Below are 25,966 nucleotides of genomic sequence, written 5' to 3'. Positions count from 1 at the left end.
TTAGCTGGGATCAAACTCACAACCTGAGTGTCTAAAAAGGACACACTTGCAACATCTTAAACGACTGCAATATTCACTGGGTATACAAGAATTTCCACACACCTTCTAATAATGTGAGCCACTGACATCACAGACATGGGTATTGCTAAGTTTTTGAAGTTTGGTTACAATAGCTTCAGCCAATTTTGATTTATGCACATTTACACAACTTAAAATGATGTAATTTTTGAGATGTCTAAATGTCCTTGATAGCTTTAAATGAGCAAAGTAGATCTCAGTTTTGGGACAGTTTTTTTTAATTGATAAAAAGTTGCTTGGTTTTGCTAGTTATATACCTGTATTCCTATTGTATCCCTTGAAATCGTAATATTTTATACTCTGCAATTGTCTGTACTTGGTGGACATTTGTTAATCTGTGTTGTGAAACTGGTAATTCATGACTGCTAATTTCCACAGTAACTGCACCCACTGCCAACTCATGGTGACATACTTATTCCATACCCTGGGCAGCAGTGCTGTATCCTGGCACTATAGTACCACACTAGATCACAGATAGACCACACGTGACCACACACAGCTTAGATGCTGGCAAACCAAACAGGCCAGTGCAGCTATATTTATCCTACAAAGACAGACTGGCTGAGGCCTTGTTAAGACAGACATTAACACTGTATGAAGAAAACTGAACCCCCCTTATTCATCCAATGTGGCTACTGGGTTGGCACAGTATGGCTGCCAACAGGGAGGACTCTGGCAACCCCTTCCCATCAAACAATATTGTTCGGTAGATTGCTTTGTTGTGTGTAATTCCACTGTTTACCAGGTAATCATCGCAACAGAGGATACAATTATTCTTATTGTAATAATTTTTCAGAGGTGTAAAATCACTGTGCAGCATTATGGCATCTGATAATCATTTAACTTCAAGGATCTATTGTTAAAATCACTCTCTCGGATTGTGTTTCAATGTGTGACTGAAACAACAGGACCCCATCAATGCAGGCCCTTGCATTTTTTTTAATACAGTGCTACTTGAGCTCTGAACTTCCAGTAAAAGTTGAACTTTGAGACAGGCTGTAGGTCAGTTTGTTGAGAAAGGGAGCAAGTGTAAACACTGGTTATATTACAGTTGTCAGTCTCCAACCACTGTTCAATTTTATACATGTTCCATTCTATCCAGTGCTTGCTACTGCATCGCACTGCTCTGCTCTGTATGTGTGTATGTATGTGTGTACCCGGGTACATAGAGGCCAGGAGAAAACTATGTTTTCGAGAACTTTCATTATGGCTTTACACTCTTCTCAAGACCTGCCTCAATTTTTAAACACTGTGGAGAATTGGTTTCTTAATCCATCGACTGCTCATAAGATCTGTGCTGTAAAAATTCTAAAGGAGCCATTGCTTGGCTTAAGTGGAAGAAAAATAACACAGATGCATAAAAAAATGTGTGCACAAAAAACTATTACATGTGGCACCAACATTTGCTATCTATATGATGGAGTTAGACAACAGAGAAAGCAAGGATCTTCCAAGTTGTTTCCTCAGAAAGTAATTGAACTTGGATGGGATTATGAAGCCAGCTGGTCCCGGGCAGTTCAAAGCTGCCTGTTTTACATTATTTACCAACATCAAATTATTTTCCATAATTAGATTTTTTCCAGAGCTGCACTGGGAAACCTTCCAGCCTGCATAACGTTGAATAAATGAATTACATGGTGAAGAGAGAAGGGCCAGTTCGGGTGAAAAATGCAGATACTGTAACATCAGAGTGGGTATGTGAGGCAGTAGAGCTGCTGGTATCAAGTTGTTATGCAGCATTTTTATCATGACATGCTGTAAAATGTTCTGCCAGCTTTAGAAAACAGATCATGTGACAGGTGCAACATCTCAAATGGGAATTCTATTGAATTTTAGAATTCAATTATGTTTTTCTTCAACCTTAGGGCAGCTATGTTTTTGTTGGAGTACATCCACTATCATCTATGATAGCCAGCAGCACACTTTACTCCAACAATAATGTCCCACAGATGTGTAGCTAAAATGAGAATGAAGTGGCAAAAAATTGGACTGCTGTCTGAGTGTGACAAATGTGTAAGTCAGGGTGAAGTTCACATAGGGATAAATCCAGTGACTCAGGAGATTGTATTATTTCCTAAATACATGCTTTTGATCCTACTTTTGTAAGAGAGATATTCTCAAATTATTAATTAGAAGTTAAAAATGCTAAAAATATTGAATTTGAAGCCATTGTTGATTGTAAATGTATATCATGAATCTACACCAAAAAGACTTAATAAAGACTCACTGACTAACTATTCAGCAACACTAGGAAACAAAAAAATCAGATGTCTACAATCACAAAATATCCAATCAAATATTGTGAATATATGGAGGAAGCCAGAAATAAATGACTGCACATGTCGTTGGTCAGCATTTCCAAATACATTCATTTCTAACTCTTGCTGAGATTTTAAATAATTGCAGAGTATCTCAGTGAGTGTTTCACTTTTGCTCTTTTAGAGGAGGTAATGGACATACCCTTATCATGAGGACAGCTTTCCTGATGTCACGGACACCATCGTAGACCAAACGGGATGCATCAATGAACTCATTTTCCTCAAAGGCCTGTGGGGGGTTTGTACTCAGTGCCTCAATAGCTACCTCCACTTGTTCAGCAAAACGGGGCATGACTGCAGGGAGAAACAGGTAAGGGAGGCAAAGAGAGAGAGAACAAAAGAAAAATATGAGAGGCAGGCGCATCACATTTGTTAGTAATCCTTCAGAACGGGTGAAGGCTTATCAATCAGAAAAAAAGCAAAATGGCACAGTGAAAGCACAATTATAAGTGTGTGGTTTCTCCAGTCGAGGACGTGATCACAACCTTTTCATCTCACATTTTGTAGCAGTGGGGTCTCCCCCTGCGTCAGTCTCTGCTCACTTGTGTACCTCAGGAAAAGGCGAGATGTCACACTTAGCCTCTGTGTAAGCGACAATATGCTGTTCGCACATTGCACGGCAATTAGCTATTTCAGCTTGGCTTACCAAAAAAAGAAGATTGGCCTGTCTGTCACAGATGTGCTTGTGTGTACGCTGGCCGTTGGCATGTGGAGGTGTGTGTGTATGTGTGTGGTGCGTGCATGTGTGTAACCTGTAAGAAGATGGCTGTGTGAGCTTCAGCGTTACAGTACAAGGGCGCTAACTTGCAAGCTCAGCCTGTCAAATCACAATGCCGATGAAGGGAAACAAATTCATCAAAGTCTTTTGAGCCAAACAAAAGCCAAGCAACAAAAGAAAAGTCCCTATTGACCATAAAAATGGTTGGTTTTGTTGTCAGTATCAATTGGCCAGGCCAGATGGAAGAGCTTTATGTGCTTTGTGTGCTCAAATGAATTGTGCTGAATGTGAATAGACATTATTCAATATTCAAGAATACAGACAGAATGTTTGAATATTTAGCAGGCTACCTTTCTACGTAATCGCTTCTTGAGTAAAAATAATTGAAAGCAGAGTTTAATAATGTTTTTTTTTTCATATGGACACTGTGCTGTGGCAGTTTATCATAACAAAAGCTATGGTTTACCTGGACAGACAGTTGCCAGCCAGAAAAGGTCCGTTTTCATATATTGTATTATCTATACGTGCTTTTTCAAACAGCACAAATGCCTTTTACCCCACCATTACTTGTGGCTGTCCTTCGAGTGTACGACTGTAAAGGCATTTTCTATAAATCCACAACAAATATGCTTACAAATAGAGAAAGATGTGGAAAGAAACAAAGAAAGAAAAAGACAGACTTTGCTTTTTTAGTACGTTATAAAAAGAAGTCTCGGCTGCTTTGGAAAAATAAGCAACAAATGTGTATACATAAAGAGTAGATTTTTGGAGAGTAGATATTTGGACTGATATAAGACAACACCCTTTTGACAGAAGAAGACAGGTCTAATGAGGACAGACGAGTAGGAAAAAGAAAAACAGGGGAAAAGACAAATAAAGGATGGCAGCTTGGCTGGTGAGCCTACACCGTGCCAACTGTGTGATTTTATTATTATTCCCCACACTTTCCTCCTCTCTTACATGCAGTCTGAATTAAATCAATTAGCCAGCTTGCACTAAAGGTGTATCTACAGTATACTTATTTGTCTGATATAAAACACAAGCTATATTTCACCAAACATAAAAGGCACTACAAAAAGTCTCTCTCTTTTTCTTTTCATTTTTAATTCAGTTTAATCCACTTACTGGAGAAGCGTAAAATAGGCTTTTGGGAATTGCTGGGAAGGCGTTTTAAATAGAAATATTTAAATGTTCTCCAAGCTCTTAATGAGCAAAGTTGCTGATGGTAAGGAGCAATTTCACTCATTCCAGTTGAAAAATGATGAAGGGAATTAAATGTGACCATGTAGGAATGGATTTTTTTCACCCCCTAGGCTTAAGCATAGTTAAAGTGAGAAGTTATAGAAGTACAATGAATGCTTAGAAACCTCACCGCAGCGATGGCGTGCCCATGTGAGGTGTTTAACGAGCACAACTTGCACCGTTTTCTATGCCTAAACCTCAATTTAAAAGGGGTTTCAAAAGACATATATATCACAAAAGGTAAAAATCAAAAGCACAATTTTAACCCTGAATTTATGTGTCAAAATTTTGATTTGAGTTGTACAGTTTTACCCGCTATGTTACAATAACGGTGAATTGGCAAGCAAGGACCGTATTACATCCTACACTACAGAGTTACAGAGATCAATGAAGACATTCCATAAGACAAAGTATTATATTACATATACATATACAGTGCATATCCATACTGTACAATACCTGCTCAGCACATAAAGCTAGCGATTAGCTGGGGAACATTGAGGAGCATTTGACGGGGAAAAAAAACCCAGAACAAAACAAAAACTCAAATAATTCTGTCAGGAGTTGGTGGAGACCAAAACCGAGCTACAGTCAAGAGAGTGAGCACTGGACTTAAATTCATCATGTGGCCAGAAACACAACTCAAATTAAATGATAATGTCAGTGTTGTTTTTATAGCCTGTGGCCAAAACATCAGTTATTGAAGGTTAATGAATGTTTATATATGTGTCTATTATTCATTATACATAGTACACACCTCATCATTCACTTATATGGTCCAAGTTATTGTAATGGAATAAAGCTAATTTCATTTCTTTCTTCCATAGCATGTGAACCACACTCAAGGGATCAATAATATCTTATTCTGAAACAATGCATAAGATGTCTACTGAAGGATTTTTCATTTGGTAAAACATGTTTCACTTAGTAAAGAAAAAACTGCTTATACCATATAATCAATGTACATAGAACACTGAAAAAACATGTAATATCATATTTTAAAGCTACTTATGGATAAATATAAATATAAATGTGAGGTTATGAGATTAAGACTTCAGTGCTCCTGCTCTGTTTAGTGCTATGTTCTCCTACACTCTCACATTGGTTAAAATGTTTCACCTAGCTCCTCATACTGCACTGCTACTCTCAAAGCAATTTCCCCATCAGCACTCTCTCCTACTGTAACTCCCACCTCTATTTACGCACTGATTAAGAGACCTTACCTCCTTTCCTTGCAAGCTATGAGTTTGCCATCTGCTTCCCATTCTGGCTAAAACCTCTTTCCCCATCATTATAACAATGGATACAAATTTAAAGAGTGACTCATCTGGTTCAGCAACTGTGCTCTGCGCCATTTTGAGTATTAAAAGGAGCCCTGATTCACTGTCTTATTTCCGGTACAAATGGCTTTCTTTCTTCTCTATATTAGTGGCCATGATGTCACTAATTAGGTTTTCTGATCAAAGACTTTAAAATAAATGCTCAGTATTTATGATAAGTTGCTTTATGTCTGGCCAGCCACAAAGTCTGGTCCTGAGAGCTATTATTTTAAAAGTAGACAGTGTGAAGTGTCTTTACTTCTATCCCTCGGTCTCTGCTGCACTTCTTTTTAGTGCACTTGATCCACTGATTTACAGGCATGACATGTGGGTGGCAGTGTGAGCATGTGTGTTATTACTCACTGCAAAACCCTGGCTAAATCCCATTTACTGTGCCCAGATGTAATAACAAGGAGCAACGCAACCCTGCTTCTCTAAATGGCACACTGACTTAGGCCATATATCAGTTTTTTAATCTACCCTCTCCAGGCACCACATTAATGATCGCCTTTAAAATTTGTCCCTTTTTTTGAGGAGAAGATTAGTTTAAACACAGGGAGTTAGTGGGCAGAAAAGTGTCTCAGGGAAGAAGGAGGGAGAGGGGAAAAAAGAGAGAGAAGCCATAACCACTTTCCCATTAGGCTATTGATTTTCCTCCCTCTCAAGGACACGCTTCAATCCTGGGCCCATGTGTGGACTGTCTGTCAGGAATCTATGGCTCAGCTTTACACAGAAGAGTTGTGTGCCTTGGCTGCCTGTATTTGGCCGGGCCATAAATCCGACCACACTCAATATGAGGGAGAGGGGTCGGCAAATTGAGACAAGGTCAAAGGGCAGCTAGTTGTGATAAGCGTCCCGTGTTGACGTGGCAGCTGTCCGAAAGACAGGCGAGTCATGATTGGTGTGAGTGGCTGCGGGCATAAACACAGGAGGAATCAAATGAAAACACAAACTGCCAACACACACACACACACACACACACACACACACACACACACACACACACACACACACACACACACACACACACACATAACTGTTTTACTCATGCACACAACTAAGAAAAGGAAAAAAAGAGGACCACATCAATGAATTCCACAAAAATCCCTCCTCAGATCGCTTAGTGAAATCCTTGGTGACAGCTATTGATTTTTTGGTAGAGTCTAGTTAATTGGACTCAGTACCCTCTAAAAAGTGTGTGGTCCTATATCCTTTTCCTTTGTTCAGCTACACTTAATCATCTTTCCCCCAGCTATAGATTTCTCCTTGACTGTGTTCAAATCCATAGACATCAGGCCTGTGCGGACTGAGGGGAGAGGGAGGCAAAAGTTCACAAGGATCAATAAGTGCTTTATGGTCCAGATCAGATGTGCATGGTAGCCCCTAAAAACCCCAACTACCAACACTTAGGGGAAAACAGGAAGGGGAAACACAACAGCTCTACATCAAAGAGAAATATGGAGCCAATGAAACGCTGGTCTAACACAGTTGGTGGTTCCCCCTCTTAACATCTCAATTAGCACCCACAATCGAGAGAACACAAGGCCGTGTTAAAATTTAAGACAGGAGTCCTCCTTAAGGCCAGTGTGACTTGCCTCTTTTCTGTATTTGTATAGACTTAAGGTGAACTCAGACAGGACGGCGGCCATCTTAAAAACGGCAATATTATGCCACGTTTTCTGCTTAAATTAAGTAGGCTAAAGTCCTACTGCAGTTGAGATCGGCTAGGTTCACATGCTCCATAGGATGGAGTAACGGCATCTGAGTTTTATTTGTGCAAGGATCTGGCTTGTAACGAAATCACAAACTCCCTCACACGGGTATATTGCAGATTTTCTACATGTGGGTTGTTCTACATCTAATTTTGGTAAACTGAACAAGTCTGCAACTGGTGCAAAACTAAAAAAATTAAAATAAAAAAAATACCCAGCAGCTCCAGCTGTTTCATTTTTACCATGGGAGCAACTTAACTGCAGTTTGTACATTCATCATAATCTGATGTTTTGTTGAGGCATCCATCCACCCCAAATGCTTTACAATGTCAGCTTACTTCCTCCTTCTCTGTCACAATTGCTATGGCCGACATAGGGCTTTGTGACTTGAACGGAAACATATGTTGTTTTGGAGCACTTTCTGGAACAACTGATGCTGTTGTTCTTCTTGTGAGGACAGTCTACAGTGAACATATATATAAATTATTTAAAGTTAAAGAAATAATCTAACTTATTCAGCACCAAAGGCAGAAGTTAATCCACATTGGTAAGTTTCTTTCTGTTTTCTTTTGGCCTTGCATCCCACCGCCCCTGTTCTTTTTCTTTGGACATATACAATCTGGCACTGGCACTGGAAACAGTGTGAACTCTTGCCAGTCGTCAGTAGAAAGCTGCTCCAGATAACAAAAGTCTTACATTTTGCAGGTTTCAATATAAAATATAAAACATCAAATAAACACAAACACACACAAATACATACAAACAGCCAGTATACAAAAGAAAATACTGCAGTATGAGATTCATTTCATGCAAGTGGCACAAGTGTTAAATTTGTAAGTAATTACTTTCCTCTAGATGGCACACTTAAGCATGTCTCTTGTCGCATCTGTACGTCTAAAATGTTACTTTTCTTGTCAGTAGTAAATATTTAACTGGACCTGGTCCCTAGTCGTAAGGCTGTACCTTGTTTCACTTTTCTTTTCTTTTTTTTAAATCAGTTGCACGTCCGATAATATTTATTATTATCTTAGGGAAAGGTATTCATTTGAAACCAAACTATTTTGGCATGTGTTACTTCATACTTCATGTGTTAATGTAGCCAACAATGTAGTTCTTACAGGTTCCGGTATAAACTGTAAGAAGTACAGCACAGTATCTTGATGTTTAGGTGGTTAAACTAATCCATATAATCCACTTTTGGCTATGTTTCAGCCACAACAATCAATCATATCATTGTAGAGTGAGTTATTGATGTAAAACCTCATGCTGTAAAGTTGCAACAGCCATCACATGATGAAAGCAGTACAGAATTTCTGAAATGCACTTGAGTAAAAGTACAGAGTCTCATGAAGTAAAAACTAATTCAGTAAAGAGATACTATCTTATAATCTTGATGATAAATGTTGCTTTTTACCTCTGCATATGTCTGGGGTTGCATTCTGGCAGCCAGATATTCGATATTGTGTATCCAGGGAATAACTATTGAATCTTTTATCTCATTTGTCTTTTGTATAAAGGATTCAGGTAGTTTGCTTCTCATTTTAAGCCATTAGACTTACATGACTAACATTATGATGTTAACTCTTTAAAAATCAAACACTATAAAGTCAAATCAGTGGACAATCAATATGATACAACAACATCAACAGTTCTCCATTTGTTGTTCTCAGTAATGCTGACATAATGGTTCTGGGATCCTGCTGACTCTAGAAACAAGCGCCATACTCCATGGAGAATTAATAGAACATCAGCACAATTATCTAGTCTCCCTTTGACAAGGCTGTGGTCATACTAATTTGACCTTAAGTGACCACGAGATATTGCGACTGAACTTTACCAATTAATTACCTCAATCAACTAAACTGAATTATACAACAAAAGGACAAAATGTGCTTTAAATATCATATAACTAGTAGCCTACTGTAGGTAGTCCATTATGGTGGAGCTGAGTGCCAAAAGAGGGGCTCAGACAGATGGCTGCATGAACACACGTGACTCACCTAATGTTGTTTGTGACTTATCAGCTAGCAGGGAGGGGAGCTGATTGTGTCTCTCAATTATCCTGGCAGATGAAAGTAACGAGCGAAACAATACATATAGCGTCCCGCTAAATGGGCTCTAATGGGAGAGATAGAAACCAGGAGAGGGATGGATAGGCGAGAATGGAGAAAAAATAGAATGAGGAGGGGGCTGGCTGGTGTAACAGAGGGACTGTGGATTTGATTCTTGTGGACAAGTAATTGCTAAATTACCTCTTTCCTTTCATCCTGTGCTTTTGTTTGTCGACCTTTCATAATGGTGCACTGTTTTAAAGGCATGTTAGCACCTACTTTTAAGGGATTTGAGGGCCTATTTCAACACAAAAATGTTTCCTTGAAAATAGGACACCAGATTCTTTCCTATTTCCTTGTATTTGAACTATTTCTCAACACAATACACATTAATGTAACACATTTATTATATTGTAGATTTACTGTAAAAATGATAATGATACATTGTACAATCACAACACAATTATTACAGTATGTGAGCCATCTTACATGAAGGGCTCCTGTAATGAGTTTTCTTGTAAACAAACAAAAGTCACTTTTACAGTCAGTGTTACTCACTAACATACTTTGTGTGTTTCCTTGAGCTTCAACAAATTTAAGGTAATTTTCAAAGTATTTTCAATCCAGTGGTTTTATATTGATGTTCATTGAGTCTGTTTCTTGAGTGCATTCTTGAAGCATATTTTGGCATGTTACTGCCACCTGTAGATCATTGGAATTGTGTGACACCATTGGTTGGATATGTGATAAACAAAATGGGGACCCACTCAGCTCCATGGCACTACTAGAGGTCTAAAACTCCACAGTAAAACTTTAACCTTTAGAAAACTCCAAAGCTATATATGTTCAGAGATCCAATCCAGTATATTCAAAGCCAACTTAATACTCAATCTTCCAAACACCATCTCATGCTTTTTGCACACGTTTACTACCAAACAGGGCCCCAGAATAACTTTTTATCTTACCATACCAGTTTGTTTCTGCTTCCTTTGGTTTTCAGCTCATCCTCTGCTATGTTTCTGCCTTGCATTGACTGTACATAAAGTTAATTACTGTCATGCTGAGTGGAGGGAGGGCTGCTTTGCCAGCCACACACCTGTCATGGATAGGTTGTTAGACCCCCTAAATTGCAGACCAGTGTGACCAGTTAAAATGCTTAGTCACATATGTGCTCTGAAGCCCTGCTGCTGCATCCTTACGCCTTATATACTGTGCATAGTATACTAAGTATACAGTCAGATTTGGGGGAAGCCAATCTTTACTTCAGATGTGACTGAGACATGTATTGGCCCTGAGTCTGGTCTGCCACAAGATAATCTCAGGTCTTCTGGAATGACACAGAATATGCACAGTGACAGAGAAAAAAATAACAGATGAAAAATGGATGAGAGGCAGGGGAGTGAACAGGTGGCGTCCAGGGTTTGTATTAGAGCCAAGACACTGATCCAAACTGTGGGACACTGGGCATCTAGGCAATTAAAGTGTGTCTATAAGTCACTGACCAGACTGAGAAGCTAATGCAAGTGCTTGTGTGTGTATGTGCGTGTTGCACTGGTCCTCAGGAAAGTAGCTTAACTTGCCAAAAGCCTTGTTGCAAAATGTTTGATGGAAGTACTGAAAAAGGGTGAAGGTTACTGTATCAATCTTCACAATACAATGTAATACATTAATCTGTGGTTTCTCGTGCCACACCAGCTTTGTGTACAGTGCACTAACCTGTCTCAGAGAGGAGCTTGATGGACTCCAGCACACGCTCGGTGTAGACCCCAGGTTCGTAGTTTTCCATCTCAGCGTTAATGATGTGGACCACACGAGCAGCTCGGCCCCGGATAGCTCCAGCAGTTCGGTCAAGAGTGTCCACATCGCCCTCTTGCAGAGCAATTACACATTTGTTGACATCCTCAAGGATGTGGTTCTCTTTGGAGAAGCAAAAAACAATGACAGTGAATGGACCCAAGGCTCTCTCTGGTTGATGGAACATTTTTAATATTGTGTGCTGATGATTAATATTGCAGATTGTTAATGCAATGGGATCTGAATGGAATGATTCACATTTCTCCCTCAATGCAAATTAGCTCTTCTTTATATAATTACAATTCCGTTTCTAACCATCTTTATTCTTCTACAAAACATGCCAGTACATATACCAGTGCATCAAAAGTGAACATCATTACTTTCATGAATGCATGTCAAGAGCTAAAAGTTTGTTTTGTTTTACATATAATTAAAACCTAAGAAAATGACAAGTGAATGGGACATGGGCCAAATATATAAAGCAAAATGCAAATCAACAAGCGAATGGAACAAACCACAATTTAAGCAAAATAAACAGCTATTTGTTTTCAGATTGCTTTTCTTTCTTTGTGTTTTCTGTTTTTCTCCATTATTTTTTTGGTTATTTGTTATCCAATCAAGCCGCCACAGAGAAAGCTCTTCAACTTGATGTTTGAAGCAACCAGTCACAAAATAAATCTTTGACAGTGAGTGGAAATTAGGAACATGTCAATAACTTTCTTCTATTAGCCAATCAGTGAAGAATTTCTGCTAAATTGCCTCCTACCTGACACGGACAGGAAGTCATCCACAGAGGTGATGTCATCCACAGCCTCTGTCAGGATGCGCACCTGCTTCTCCCACTGATCCTTGAAAACGTCCATGTTGTCCTGGGCCACCTTGCTTTGGGGGCGGGCAGCCAGAGTGAGAGCAGCGTTGATAACCTGGCACGGAAGAACGGTGAACAATGTTACAAATGGTGTGTAAATAACAACACATGCTGTATTATGTTAAATTATAAGGCTCGTGTTATTCTATGTTTTTATTATTGTCAAAAGATCCCATGAAAAGACCAAAACCATTGGTAATCATGTATGAGTCCATCTCTCAATACTCCCTGACTATGGCACTCAAGCCCATTCTTTCCTACTTAATATGTAAATCTTTATAAATAGGTTACAAATATATAGTTTCATTAAAAAAAAAACTAAATAATTTTACAAAATAGCTGGCACTGTATTCTCTGGCAAACGTACAAATAGGAGTAAAAAGTGAATATGTAGGGGAATATTTTCAGCTTTCATTTCGGTGATATAGTAAGTATTTACGGCAGCAGGGTGGTGGGAATGACTCAAACAAAACCCCAAACAACTAAACAGACCATGTTTTTTTTGTTTTTTTTATTGCCTTTATGATGGTGACAGCTGAAGAGAGACAGGAAAGGGGGGCAGAGATAGAGGGGATGACACGCAGCAAAGGGCCACAGGTCGGATTCAAACCCTGGGCCGCTGCAGCAAGGACTCAGCCTCAGTACATGGGATGCCAGCTCTACCCACTGAGCTAACCAGGCGCCCTTAATGAAGAGTTTTGTGGGATTGAAATGCTGGTTTTTGGCTTTTTATGGGATTTGTAAGAAGACAAATATAATACAAACGTAGAATATTAGCAGACTTTAAACAGAGTTTCAGTAACCTTTAACAGAAATGTGTTTTTACAGCTTTAAGAGAGGAATGCTTTTTTTTTCCCAAAATGGCCAAGTATCTGCTTCAAGAGTCTGATCTATGTAAGATAGAACATTTGGCTTTGAGCCAAAAAAGATCAACACATCACAGCACTTTAAAATCATGAATATAAAAAAGGCTAATTATTTCCCTATATTCTTTTTTACATTGGAAACATCCTGCTGAGACTCTTCACATCTACAGACCTGTACTTAAGAACAGGCAGTATTAATCATATCACTATGACAGCTGGCATATGTACTTTAATCTGAAGTTCTATTGTTTCTCCCTATTCTTTATCACATCTTGCTTTTCATATATAGTTTTAGTTAAATTAATCAGATGTAGGAAAAGAGACACTATGATCTGGACATGACAGTTACTGAGGTTACATGTTTTTCTGTGTGTGTGTTTGCATGTGTCAAGATAAGGGACCACGGTTAACTCTACCCAGAACAGATGGAAATATTTCTCTTTGTTCCACCCCCTCTTTGTCCCTTCTTCCCAGTCACAAAGTCTGTGTCTACTATGTTTTTTTAATCTGTCTGTGTTGCGCGCTGCCAAGAGGTGTCAGGAGACGTTTTCCACGCAGGTTTTCTGAGTAAGCTGGTCTCAGCAGGTGTGGAAAGTGGGTTCTGCACATTAGATCCTGAATCTTAAATTCAGCCTCGCTCCTCCATTTTTCCTTTCTATTACTGTGCTGGGTCCCGTGTGAATGAGGCCTACTGTTAACCTTGGAAACAATGGATCGATTTTAACCTCCTTCTTTGCTTGCATCCTGAGAAACAGTACTACAAGGTCCACCTACACATTATTCATAGCTCTTCCTCCCATTCTGCCAACTTTGATACTTTCTCTGTCATTTCTTGCTATTCCAATTTCTAAAAACTCTCTAAAGATACCCCTTTCACGTGAATTTAGAAGAATTTATAATTTCAAAGACATCTGGACTAGTGCTTGTGTAAAGAGTTCTTTATTATGAAAAAAGTTTCTTTTAAGTTCTCACCTGTGGACATAGGCTGTCAATTTGGGTGGCAGCCATTCGAACTAACTTCACACCCTCTTCATTGTTGGAGATGGAGCAGGCCAGGTTGGCCACCTGAAAAAAAAGGCAAGAAAAAAAAAGGACACAATGAGCTGAAGGTCATGAGCACAAAAACATTTTTCTCATTCCCACACTGGCAGACTCCCCACTGAAAAACAACATTCCAAGTCCATTTGCACATTAAAACAGGTTTTTGTTGTTGCACATGTTCCTTCATTCACTTGTACAAAAAGAGCCCATTCTAATGTGATTTTAATGTAAGTGATGGGGACAAAATCGACAGTCCACATCCTGTCCAAAAATGCATTCTAAAGTTTAGTTGAAGTTAATAAGACCCCAGTAGCCCGAGTTAGACAAATCAATTGGGTATTGGGTCTTAAAATGTCCTCTTTGTTCTCTGTAGCTCAGCAAGGAAGCACTGTCTGAGGAAACACAAAGATGGAACTTATACTAAAACTACTGTATATTCACCAGATAGTCACTTGATTTGTCTTAACTTTTACAACTGAAGCCTCATATTAGCTTCAGTTTAATGTTAGAATGCATTTTTGCACAAGGTCTGTGGATTTTGTCCTTACATTTTACTTACATTAGAATCGCATTAGGATGAGATCTCCTGACAGCTAGTATGGAGAGAAGGAACGAATACAGCGACCAAAAACTGCAACTTTAATGCGTTAAGTAGGTATTTACAATAGATACATCCCTACTGTATATAAATACAGCACATGGTATGTGTTGTTTATTGCTACCTGTGCAGGAAAGGGAATTTAAAGATCTGTAAAAAATCCTCGTAAGGGGAAACAATTTAGGTTCTAGCCACTTCTTTCTCAAACACTCAATTGTGAGTGGCAATTGCACTTTGGTGCTGGACAGTTGGTGGAAATAAATTTGTAGATGAGCCGTGGATGACATAGATGCTGTGTCAGTCCAACAGATAATGTATGGGAACTAATTTTTACAATTTAACATTTTACAAACCTCTAAATTATTGCATTAACATTACTACAGAGGGCTTGCATGTCAAGCATTTGGTGGCATAGAGGAGAGACATACCACAGGTTGGAATATAGCGCTCAGATGCCGCGGGGTAATTGGATTAATTCAGATCCAAAATGGCCAGGTTCACACATTGTGCATGTATACAGAAAGCCTTACTCATTAGGCTGACATTTCCAGCATGCCAGTGATGCATGACTAGCATGCCTAAATTATTATGTGGCTTGGTGGTGCAAAGAGGTGCTTTATTGTATAATTAAGGTGCCAGATGTTTTTTAATGCATGAAACAACCCTTACTTTGATTTATGTCTGTCTTTCTATCAAGGTACGGTATCTTGATAACATGTTTTCAACCTGACTCATTTATTGACACATACCTTATCCTAGTCATTAAAACTGTATGTCAGGTTAATTTTGGTACAGAACTCCACTAATATCTTATAATAATCTGTCAGCAGTTCATTTTTTTCAAAGTAATTATATTTGATTGATGGCATCTGAAGATTTTGTGATTGCGTATCTGCATGCAGTATATCAAAAGCCTGTTTGTTTATCAGGGGCTGTTTGACCCATTTGAAAAAGGTGTAAAACATTAGAGGTGCTGTAAAATATTTTAAACCACCATAACCACTTCACCAACAATTTCTTTCTGACATAAACAGACACACACAGTCTGCTGTATTCTCACGTGAATCATCATAATATTTCTCCACACTATCACTGTACTTCGTAGTTAATTTTCATAACTTCAAACTCTCTATAATCTAATACCATCCTAAAGTAAATCAGATTTCAGCATGAGCCCGGGCTTTGAAACTGAGCTAAACAGACACATGCCTGTTGGCAGAAAAAGGTGCCAGTCTATATTAGCACTTCTAGCGCTCACATGTCACTGTTTGAGGCAAATTGAGGTAAATCAAATTTGTGTTAGAGGACTCTTGCTTAGAGCTCTGTCTCTTTACTCATGACAGCAATGAGCACATTGATGGATTGCAGTCCTTTATGTGAAGCAGTGTGTGTATGTGTTTAAGGCGCAGTGTGTGTGTGTGTGTGTGTGTGTGTGTGTGTGTGTGTGTGCGTGTGAGGGAGACAGGGAGAGAGAGAGAGAGAGAGAGAGAGAGAGAGAGAGAGAGAGAGAGAGAGAGAGAAAAAAAAAAAGTATGATTGAGAGTCTGTGGTCCACATAAACACGAGTGGCTTTGAAAAACATATGAAGCATAATTTAAAGGACAATTCCAGCATAATTGAAGTTCCCTGTGTTCACTTATTGTTTTACATTACAGTAAACTATACAGAGAACTTCCCGGAACTTTTATTGAGCTGTGACATATTCTCCCTGTATTTAAATGCAATGAAGTTCCTACGACGTATTCCCAGTAAAGAAAATGGCAGCCACTTAAAGCCATTATTGTTTAAAAGTCAGTTACATTTTCCAACTGGTGGAAGCATCCTGATTTGGTCTTTTTATTGGTTTCTGACAGACATAATTGTATTGGCAAGTAAAACACTCCTGTGTTGTCAGAGCTCTCCTAAACGCACACATTACTATGACATGGTAAATGGGCATATTTAGAGAAAGTTCATGGAATCATATTTTTGTTCTAATACAACATGTAGTATATTTCTGGGCTAAAACTGAAATCACACTGAATTTCCTGGAATAACAAAGCTGTTATGTGTCATTTTCTGTGTTTCTTAGCCGGCTTTAACGAAGTAGGACAAAGGTGCAGCACTTTTCTCATTTAGCCCTTTTGCCAATTACTGTACAATTGTGGAACGTGTCTCTAGTAGAAAGCAGGCCTCGTCTTTTTGTCTAGTTCTGTTTGGGCCCAGCGGCCCATGTGAGGCAAAGGGGCAGAGGGCTTTTTGGAGGCTGGAAACATGCCCAGCAGGCCCACTCCCTCCTACCCAACACAGAGAGCTGGGCCAGGGCCAGCGCAGCAACATCCAGCCAAAACTACTAATTGCAATTATCTAAGGAAGTGCTACTCCTTTGAGGTTTTGTTTTTTTTTCTCCAAAGGGAGAAGGGAAAAACCAAGACAGAAGGCTTGAGACTACACCAAGCAAGCCTAATGCTGATATGGTCAAGGATGTTGGAACAGAATATGCTATTCAAAGAGGCGTGTGTGTGTGTGTGTGTGTGTGTGTGTGTGTGTGTGAGAGAGAGAGAGAGAGAGAGGGAGAGAGAGAGAGAGAGAGAGAGAGAGAGAGAGAGAGAGAGAGAGAGAGATCCCTACTGAATGCCCATTCTTCATTTTAGCCTCGAACAAAGAACTATCGATTTTGTCCTTTTGCTCTGCCCTGGATAATCACTTCAATTCTAATTTGATGAAGGTTTCCACTGCAGTTGGAGGGATGGGCATTCTCATGTATGCTATCTAAATCACCTAAATGGAGCTGAGTAACTGAAAATAGATCTGATAGTGTCATTTTTCCCCATTTTTTAGGCAGGGGGTTGTTACTGAGAACCTCAAAATCTATTGCCAGGAAGCACTGAGGATGATAATACATTAAATAACATCTTAACAGCCTCTCTTTATTACTATTTAGCACTGTCTGTGTACAATGCACATAATCAGTTTATCTGCATGCAGTCTCATGAATCTCCTCTTTGTTGTACCTCTAAATTAATCCTGATGTAATACCTAAAACTTTTGATGAATTACTCCCTCCCTTTAAAAAAACAAATAAAAAAATCTTTGATCGTTCTGGATGGAGTGAACACTTGAGTGGCTGTGCCAAAGAGCAGAAAAGCTGAGCCAGAAGAAGACTCTCCTTGCTTCACTTAGGACGGTCAGTGCCCCCCTAAACCATGCCATTTCTACAGCCATTTCCAGCAAATACACCACACAAATCTCCCTTCCAGTTACTAACTTTCAAGAACGACTAATAGAGCCAGTGTCAGCCAAGGTGCTGGGCACAACAGCTTCGCCTAAGGAGGAGAAGAAGCGGGAAGTGGGCTTGAAAAGCAGAAGAATGGTGGTGTAAAAAACAAGCAATAGGGATGACATGTTAAGTTATGTGCTGTAAGAAGGACACGCTTTGTTCTATTAAAAGTCTGTCATCTGGATGTTTACTTTTTGCGAGATGGTGTTGGAGAGGGTTTTATTGAGCTAAAGGGTTGTGTTTTATCTCTTTCAAATGCACAAAACCCACTAGAATCTCTCACTGCTCTTGTTCTGCCCCCCTACTGCTTACACACACACACACACACACACACACACACACACACACACACACACACACAAACACAAAATAAATAAATCAGCCTGTCAACATGGATGGAGCAGAACAGGTAACAGGGGGATACAGTATGCAGACTGTGAAACAATTACAGGCCTGCCCTCGTAGGAGTACTTCTATTTGTTTTAGTCATGAGCTGTCAGCTGCCAGCCGAGACGCCTGTATGTACAACGTATTGACTGGAGGTGACAGTATCAGGTTAGGGTGCATGACATTAGGTAACGGCAGATGTCAAGTGAAGTGTGAAGTTCAAGTCTAAAGGGGATATCAAGCAGCAGGAGTTGACGACCTTCTGTGACCGACTATAAACCACGCCTTTGAAAATCAATCCCTATTAAGGAGTAAAGTGCGTATTGCCTCAGGAAGAATGCCCACCGGGCTTGGAACAACATCAAAAGGCATGCCAGACCTAGCAGCATATTAAAAAAGAAGGTGTGAAGTAACAAAAACAACGGGAATAGATTTGTGAGCATGTCTATTCTGTCTATCTACACTTGGATCTTGTTCAGATGAAGTCAGATCTTAACTGGTGGATTACTAATTTTCTGAAGAATTTGACCCGTATACGACAAATATAAATATAAATATTATGTATACGATACATAGTTTTCCTTATAAGTGACATAAGTGTGTAAGTATGTGTGCGTTCACAGGGAGTGACCAACAGGGAAAACCATTTTAATAAAACTTAATTTGTACAATATTTCATGCTTAATATCTAAAAAATAAAATAAAATGGAAAACTATTAACAGACTAACTTGTATAGTAAGGATACGACATGATCTGAAATTAGCAAATGGCTTTGTGAGTCATTCTGATTACAGATTGCTGTTTAATTGCTCTCTCTGCTACCTTTTATTTCATCCCCCACCCACCCTAGCCTGAGAGACAAAGTGGACCTAAATTGCGACTGACTCTAATGCACTTAGGAGTTCTCTCTACACTTCCTAACTCAGAATGGAAATGAGTTTAAGACACTGTTTACTAAGTGACAGGTCCACTAATATGCGGCTGACTGGGACACAACCCTACACTCCTACACACACTGTCTCCTGCAGAGGCCTGGTTCATCAACTCCATGCATACAGATGCAGTCGCTACCACGAATGCAAGCACATACAAACAAAAGCAAAGAGTGCCTCTCATTATTTCTAATACAAAAATGTTTGAGATTAAAGTAGCTGCTTTATAATAGTCCGAAACAGTAGAATGCTCACCCTTAAGATTGGTGGTGGGGGGTAGGGAATATGATTTTGAATACACACAGTACATGTAAGATGACAATATTGATTAATCACAAAAATAAGGAATATGGAAAACCTTTATTACTATTACCATTATTCATCAATACTATTACTGTTATTCCAGAAAAGGCTTATGTGATGAATCAGGGAATTACCAAAGGTTTCTGCCCATCCAGAAGAAAACACAACTTTTGAGTTTTAAAACTGAAAAGGGTCCATCAGTATTTCCAAACGTCCCCATTTTACAGGCTTGAAAACGCCTGGGTAGTGTGGCCACTAGGTGCAAGTGTAAAAAAACATATGCATTTTAAAATGAAATTTAGTAATATGGATGGAGCCTTAGGTACACTTGTAAAACCAAATGCAATCCAATAAAACAGCTCAGCCATAAATTCTATCTTTACAAATATAATAATGTTCTGTTTTGATTGTCACTGTCAAATAGGCATTCATTTATGTTATATTATTGACGATATAGTTTGCAGAGGTGCTGAACTGGACTACATTGTATTGAGAGGTTTTTGTAATGTTTTGCCCATCCTATTTATAAACATGAGGGGGGAAGAATATTAGAAACACATTTCAATTTAATGCAGTGGAGTGTAACCCTTCCACTATATATTGTACGACCTCAGTAAAAAATAGCAATTACAAGCTTCATAAAAATTTTATAAATAAAAATTAACGTGAACAAAAAAGAAATGAATAAATGTTAAAGGGGAACAGAACAAAACTAGGACTACAATGTGACTACAAAACTACCTAAAATGAAATACATTATTGCTTTCATTTTCTTTTATTAAAGCAAGTACAGCCAGGGTTTTCATTATGTTGCTAAACTGTAAGTGGCCAAGGTGTTTGAAAAAAATCATGGTTAAGATATCCACAAAGGCCCCTTGATAGCAACATTGAAATTCACTGATGCGGTTTCGTACGGTCAATGAATCCTTAACAAAGGTGCTTCTAGGTCAACTCAGGCAAATGTAAAAATCCCCACTGACCTAACGTTTACAGTAGAAACATGTACAGGTGCATGTGATTGAGGTCAGGATGAACACACGGTACGGTGGAAGTCAGGAGGAGGAGGAGGAAGAGGAAATGAGATCCTCCTCCACTCTGTAGTACACCGATTATAGTTATCCATGGCTTTCTTTCACTAAAAAATTATTTTGTTAATTACCCTGTAATTTGTTTATTGCTGCTCTTGAGTGTGCTGGGTGATTAAGTTTGCTTTTTGACAGCAATACTTTTAATAGAGTGATGCTGTTTTCAGTGTTCTGTCCTCCTGTATGCGTGTAGACCTATTTTAGACCTTGCATTTGTATTTTGATCCTTTCATTTCATGATCAATACTGTCTGCAGCCTCTGAAGTATGTAGATCAAGTGCTCCAAAGATTTTTTTTTACAAGAAAAACACCTCTACCATAGGAGTGATTTGACAATGCAAATAGAATTGCAACTGAAACAAAACACTAAATTCTGAACAGTTTATGCTTCCTGATAACATTACTACTACTGCAACTTTAATTAAGATCGGAACGAAAATCTAAGATGCAAAACTAGACTATACAGACCCTGAAAATGACACGATCACTAAAGAAGCAATCAGTCAGTCTTCTGGTTTTTCACTATGTCTTTGATGCTGCCATATCCTTTTACAGGATATGTCTACATGTTAGGAACTCCTGGATAACTTCTTTCTGTGACTCAAAAATATATAAAACAGCTTCTTTTATAATCCCATATTTTAGCTTATTTAACTTTAGAACATATTTTAGAGGTTGCAATTTTACAAAAACAAAAATGTAGTTATATCACCAACATATAAAATATGCAGCATGTGAAAACATTCAACTTCACGGAAGCATTGAGCTTTACAGTTTTAAATAGCTTACTTAATTTCCCTTTTATGTTGTGATTTCTTTTTGCATTTTAGAATTTTAGATATTGCAATAGGCCTGAGTCTGATTGGTTATTGATTGAAAGTTGACTGTATCTACTTCTACTTATAATTTTTTTCCCTTTTATTTTCTTTAGTTTTTCTTCTATTTGGTTCTATATGATTTTGAATCAAAGCTGTGATCGAACCCTACAGAAAGCAGAATAGCCTTCACAATCACATCATGGTCTCCTTGACAACCATGACTTAGCTTGCATGAAAGGCTGACAGAGTGTGATTTACAGTGGTCGTTTCTGTGGTGCCGCAGCTGAGCATTGGGTATTCCTGCTAATACCATGGCTGGCTTCTCGATAAATATGATAATTTGCTGCAGGCTGCTGTGGAGGTGAACCAGCACTGCTAGCAGCGAGACGTTAGAATTGTACAGGAGACAACAGAGTGGGTGGATGACTACACAGTTCAGACACATACACATGACCGCAGACGTACATACACACACCACCGGAAAGGGGAGTAGAGGCACCTGATGTAATACAAACAAAGATGCTAGCAATCTGTTTGCCGCAGTCTTTTCTTTGCTCTTTCCCCACTTCGTAGCGCTAAATATCAAGGACCAGTGGCTTCTATCAGTGACCACATCCACAGAGGCATCAAAATGTGATTTATTTACACTGAAATTTGAATGCTTGAATGAAGAAGGCCATAGGAAGAGAAGATGGGCACCTAGAGAATAATATCCACAATATAAAATTTCATTGAGCTCAACAAGGGACACAGAGAGGTAATTGAAAGCAATATAAACAAATCATAAAGTTAGCTGGACAGAACTGACTTGGGACAAGGATATATACTGTATGTGTGTGTGTGTGTGTGTGTGTGTGTGTGTGTGTGTGTGTGTGTGTGTGGACATGCTGTAGATGGGCATCTTATATAGCTTTAATTTAGAGTCCTGGATATTGGATTATCTTGTTAATATTGCTGTGAATGACAGGACATTAAAGAAAAGGGGAGAGAGGAACAAGTGGCTGACTCAATTTCCCTCAAGCAGAGGGCAACTATTCACATTTCCTATTGGTGTTGGTGTCTTGCTGTTTTGCTCCAGTCTTGAGGCGCAAAGGCTGGCTAGACTGATTTTTCCTTATTCTGCTACAAGCACTCAATCGCACAGGGGGTGTTGATACCACCTATACAGTCAAAAAGTTGTGTCACCCAGGTAGGTAGTACAGTAGTTTGTTCATCTTACAACACTTTTCGCCTTTTGCTCAAGCTGCTACTGTAGCCACAGGGGCCAGACTGTCTTTCTCACAGTTCCTCTCCATTCCTCTCTCCCCGCCAAAAAAACAAAAAGCAGCTAGGGCTGTTTCAACTGAAGTATTGATTTCTCTTTGCTTTCTCTCTCTCTCTCCCTCCCGCCGTTCCTTTCTAAGAGTGCTAGCCAAGCAGTCGGGCTTGGCACCAAAACATAATTATGAAAATGGACCTCTGGGTTGTTTCTTTTAATCTATCTGTACATTCCACAGTCCCTCTGCAACAGAAGCTATTTAAAAACTGTTCCAGGGGAATTGAAATGTTTAACCCACTGTACTGTAAAGAATGGTATACTTATTGGAGGCGCGACATAGGTTGCTATTTAAATCAGATGTGTAACTTTTTGCCAAAATTATCAGGAAATGCCTATGTAATCTGGACTCACATTATATGCTGTTAGCAGACCCGCAGGCGTCTAACTACCAAGGCAGAGCGAGATTTGAGTGCTTGATAGTTTCTGTCAAACGCTGGCATCAATTTACACTGTGTGGCACCCATGACAAAGTGCCTAGAGTCAGACAGCAATTGCTGCTCCCTCCCCAACTTACAGTTCAATGGCCAGTGAAACTAAAATGACACAGCCAAAATCAGGCCCATTTTCAGGACATTAAACTCTGCAGCACAACATGAATACAGTAGCCGCAGTATCAAAATGGCTTTTCTTGCTCAAGGTGTAAGTGTTATGTTTAGGGATGCTCGATATTGGCTTTTCTGCCGATATCCGATATTCCGATATTGTCCAACTCTCAATTTCCGATACCGATATCACCCGATACCGATATATGCAGGCTTTTTACACCAAAACTGTTAGGTAACAACATAACATATCTCCTATTGTGGAATTAACACATTATGCCTAATTTTATTGTGATGCCCCACTGGTAGGGTGGCCATTTCCTTCACATCAAAAAGGAGGACACTTTGCATACATGGGGACACGCAAGCAGATATTTGTTTGGTATGATCCGGTTTTAAATTTTAATGTTTTTCCACCAGATTACATAAAGGTGCATACACATACCACATAGCTAATAATAAATATACAAGATACAGCTCATGACAACGTGCCCTTCCAATTCAGATTACATAGGTCCAATAAACATCATACAGAAACTGTTCTTAATGTTTTTCTGGATAGATAAAGGGTAAAAAAATGCAGCACCTTCTGTTTCATATGTATAGGCTTTGCCATGTGTTGCCATGTGTTGATAGGACACGAAAATGTAACCAATGAAATTACTTATTTTGACACACATTTTTAGCCAATAAGTATTAAACTAACAAGGTAATTTGTTGTTTTCTCAAAAGGAGGACAAATGAGTGTCCGGCTTAATGGCCACCCTACCCATTGGATGCATACATAAATGCAACATGGTTTTCCAAAGGTTCTTTCATTGTATTAATACTGAAAAGAGCGCTAACGCTAATCGCTAGCTAAGCGCTAGCTTTGGTTAATGTGTTTAATTGTGTTAATCACCTGAAGGAGTGCTAATGTAAATTCTAAGCCAATTGTTAGTTTGGTGAAGGAACAGCTCATAGCAGGGTAAAATATTTAAGGTGCATTGCACTTATATTGTGTTAATATTAAAATCATTCAGCTTTAAATTGTTTGCTTGTTAGCCACGGTTAGCAACCAACCAGTCTAGCGTAGTTGTTGTTGTTATACGTCATATAGCGCGCGCCGGTAAACGTCCCATGCTGCGTTCATGCAGGCTCGGAAATGCTGAAGCCTACAGAACAAACATCGGTTATAAAAACCTGATACCGATAATTCCCTATATTACTTTTTTTTTAGTGAATATCGGCCGATAATATCGGAGGGCCGACATCCCTACTTTTAAACAATAATGGCTTTAAGTGGCTGCCCTTTTCTTTCCTGGGAATATGTCGTAGGAACTTCAGTGCATTTAAATACAGGGAGAATATGTCACAGCTCAATAAAAGTTCTGGGAAGTTCTCTGTATAGTTTACTGTAAGTGAACACAGGGAACTTAAATTATGCTGGAATTAATATATATAATTTAAATTATAATTGGAGGGCCGATATTATCGGACATCCCTAATTATGTTTCAGTGCAAAATGCCATAAAGTAAGAAATGCATTCGGCTATAAAAAGCTGAAGATACCCCATGCACAGCAGTGCTTCTCTACTGGGTGCCAGCTGGTGCAGAGCATATCATAGTAAACCAAAAAACAAATATTCCAGCACACATCAGGATACTTGGATTGACACTATATTATTAACAGATGTTAATGTCAAACCTAGTATCCTGGTGTGCGCTGGAATATTAGATCTTGTGTTTTATGTATTTGGGCTTCCTCTCTGTACTGGTTGGGAAGTATAGAAAATGTATTATTCTGAACAACTGGTTATAAGGCGAGATGTGTTCTGCAGTAAATGTCAAGCAAGGTGTGATGCTTTTTTTATATAAAACTTTGCTTAATGAGCATGTTTGTAATGTAATCTATATTACCTTAGTTGCATTTGGCCTTTCATAGATTGGAAAATTATCACCCTATTTCATACAGGACTAGATTCTCACTTGATCCAAAGGATCTATAACCATAGTCCAATCTCAGACAAAATGTGAACACGGCAAGACCTTGACATTTCTCCACATCACATCCCTCTGCCTCCTCACATCTGTCTAAGGCACAAGAAAAGCATGATTAGTCCTGTTGGATAATAGATGCACGCAGTGGGAAAGGTCAGCAGTTGTCGGCCCTTAATGCCTTAACCTTTAAATTGGGGGGATGGGCAAAGAGAGATGAAATTTTAAAAATGAACAGTGAGTATAGGAGCTGGTGACACTGATGATTTATAAGAATCAATAATTTGTCATGCCATGTCATACACATATGAGGCATTGGTGGAGAAATATAAACATCACAGCTCAGAGATCAGAAAAACTCTGCTTTACATCCTTCCATCTACTTACAAAAGAAGTCAGCTAACATAAGGTGTCCCCTGTGAATGCTGAAAACAGAAACTCCTACATTAAAGCATAAATAAAAGAGCTGATGTGATTGATTTATATTATTATACCTTTTTTGCCTAAAAGCCAAGTTTTCTACATTTAAGGGTTTTCTTATTTCAAAAAAAAAAAAAAAAGAGATGTAGATGCATCAGATTGACTTTTGATCTGATCTATCTGATGTATTTGTATCTTAGGAAGTCTGCGCCGGTAGAAATGTCACATTGATCCTGTGCTTTTATATGCTTGTGCAATTTTCTCTCAGGTGAGAACAGGGAAGTGTGAACACGTGAAAAGCCACCATGGCACAGACTGT

The 25,966-nt window shown here is 38.9% G+C and overlaps 1 protein-coding gene across 2 annotated transcripts in view; it reads right to left on the bottom strand.

Moving 5' to 3' along the window:
• Nucleotides 1–25,966, bottom strand: part of ctnna2 (catenin (cadherin-associated protein), alpha 2) — a 307,283-nt gene that overhangs the window by 21,513 nt on the left and 259,804 nt on the right. For both annotated transcript variants that reach the window (XM_051384990.1, XM_051384991.1), the window contains exons 10-13: nt 13,939–14,031; nt 11,999–12,155; nt 11,155–11,355; nt 2,539–2,690 (exon numbers count right to left, since the gene is read on the bottom strand). In XM_051384990.1, the coding sequence (XP_051240950.1) occupies nt 2,539–2,690; nt 11,155–11,355; nt 11,999–12,155; nt 13,939–14,031 (603 nt within the window). The remainder of the gene's footprint in view (nt 1–2,538; nt 2,691–11,154; nt 11,356–11,998; nt 12,156–13,938; nt 14,032–25,966) is intronic.

The sequence above is a fragment of the Dicentrarchus labrax genome, unplaced genomic scaffold (assembly GCF_905237075.1).
Source record: "Dicentrarchus labrax unplaced genomic scaffold, dlabrax2021, whole genome shotgun sequence".
NCBI classification, from domain to species: domain Eukaryota; kingdom Metazoa; phylum Chordata; class Actinopteri; family Moronidae; genus Dicentrarchus; species Dicentrarchus labrax.
Note: the sequence above shows the minus strand (reverse complement) of the source record. Positions and strands in the feature narration are given on the sequence as shown.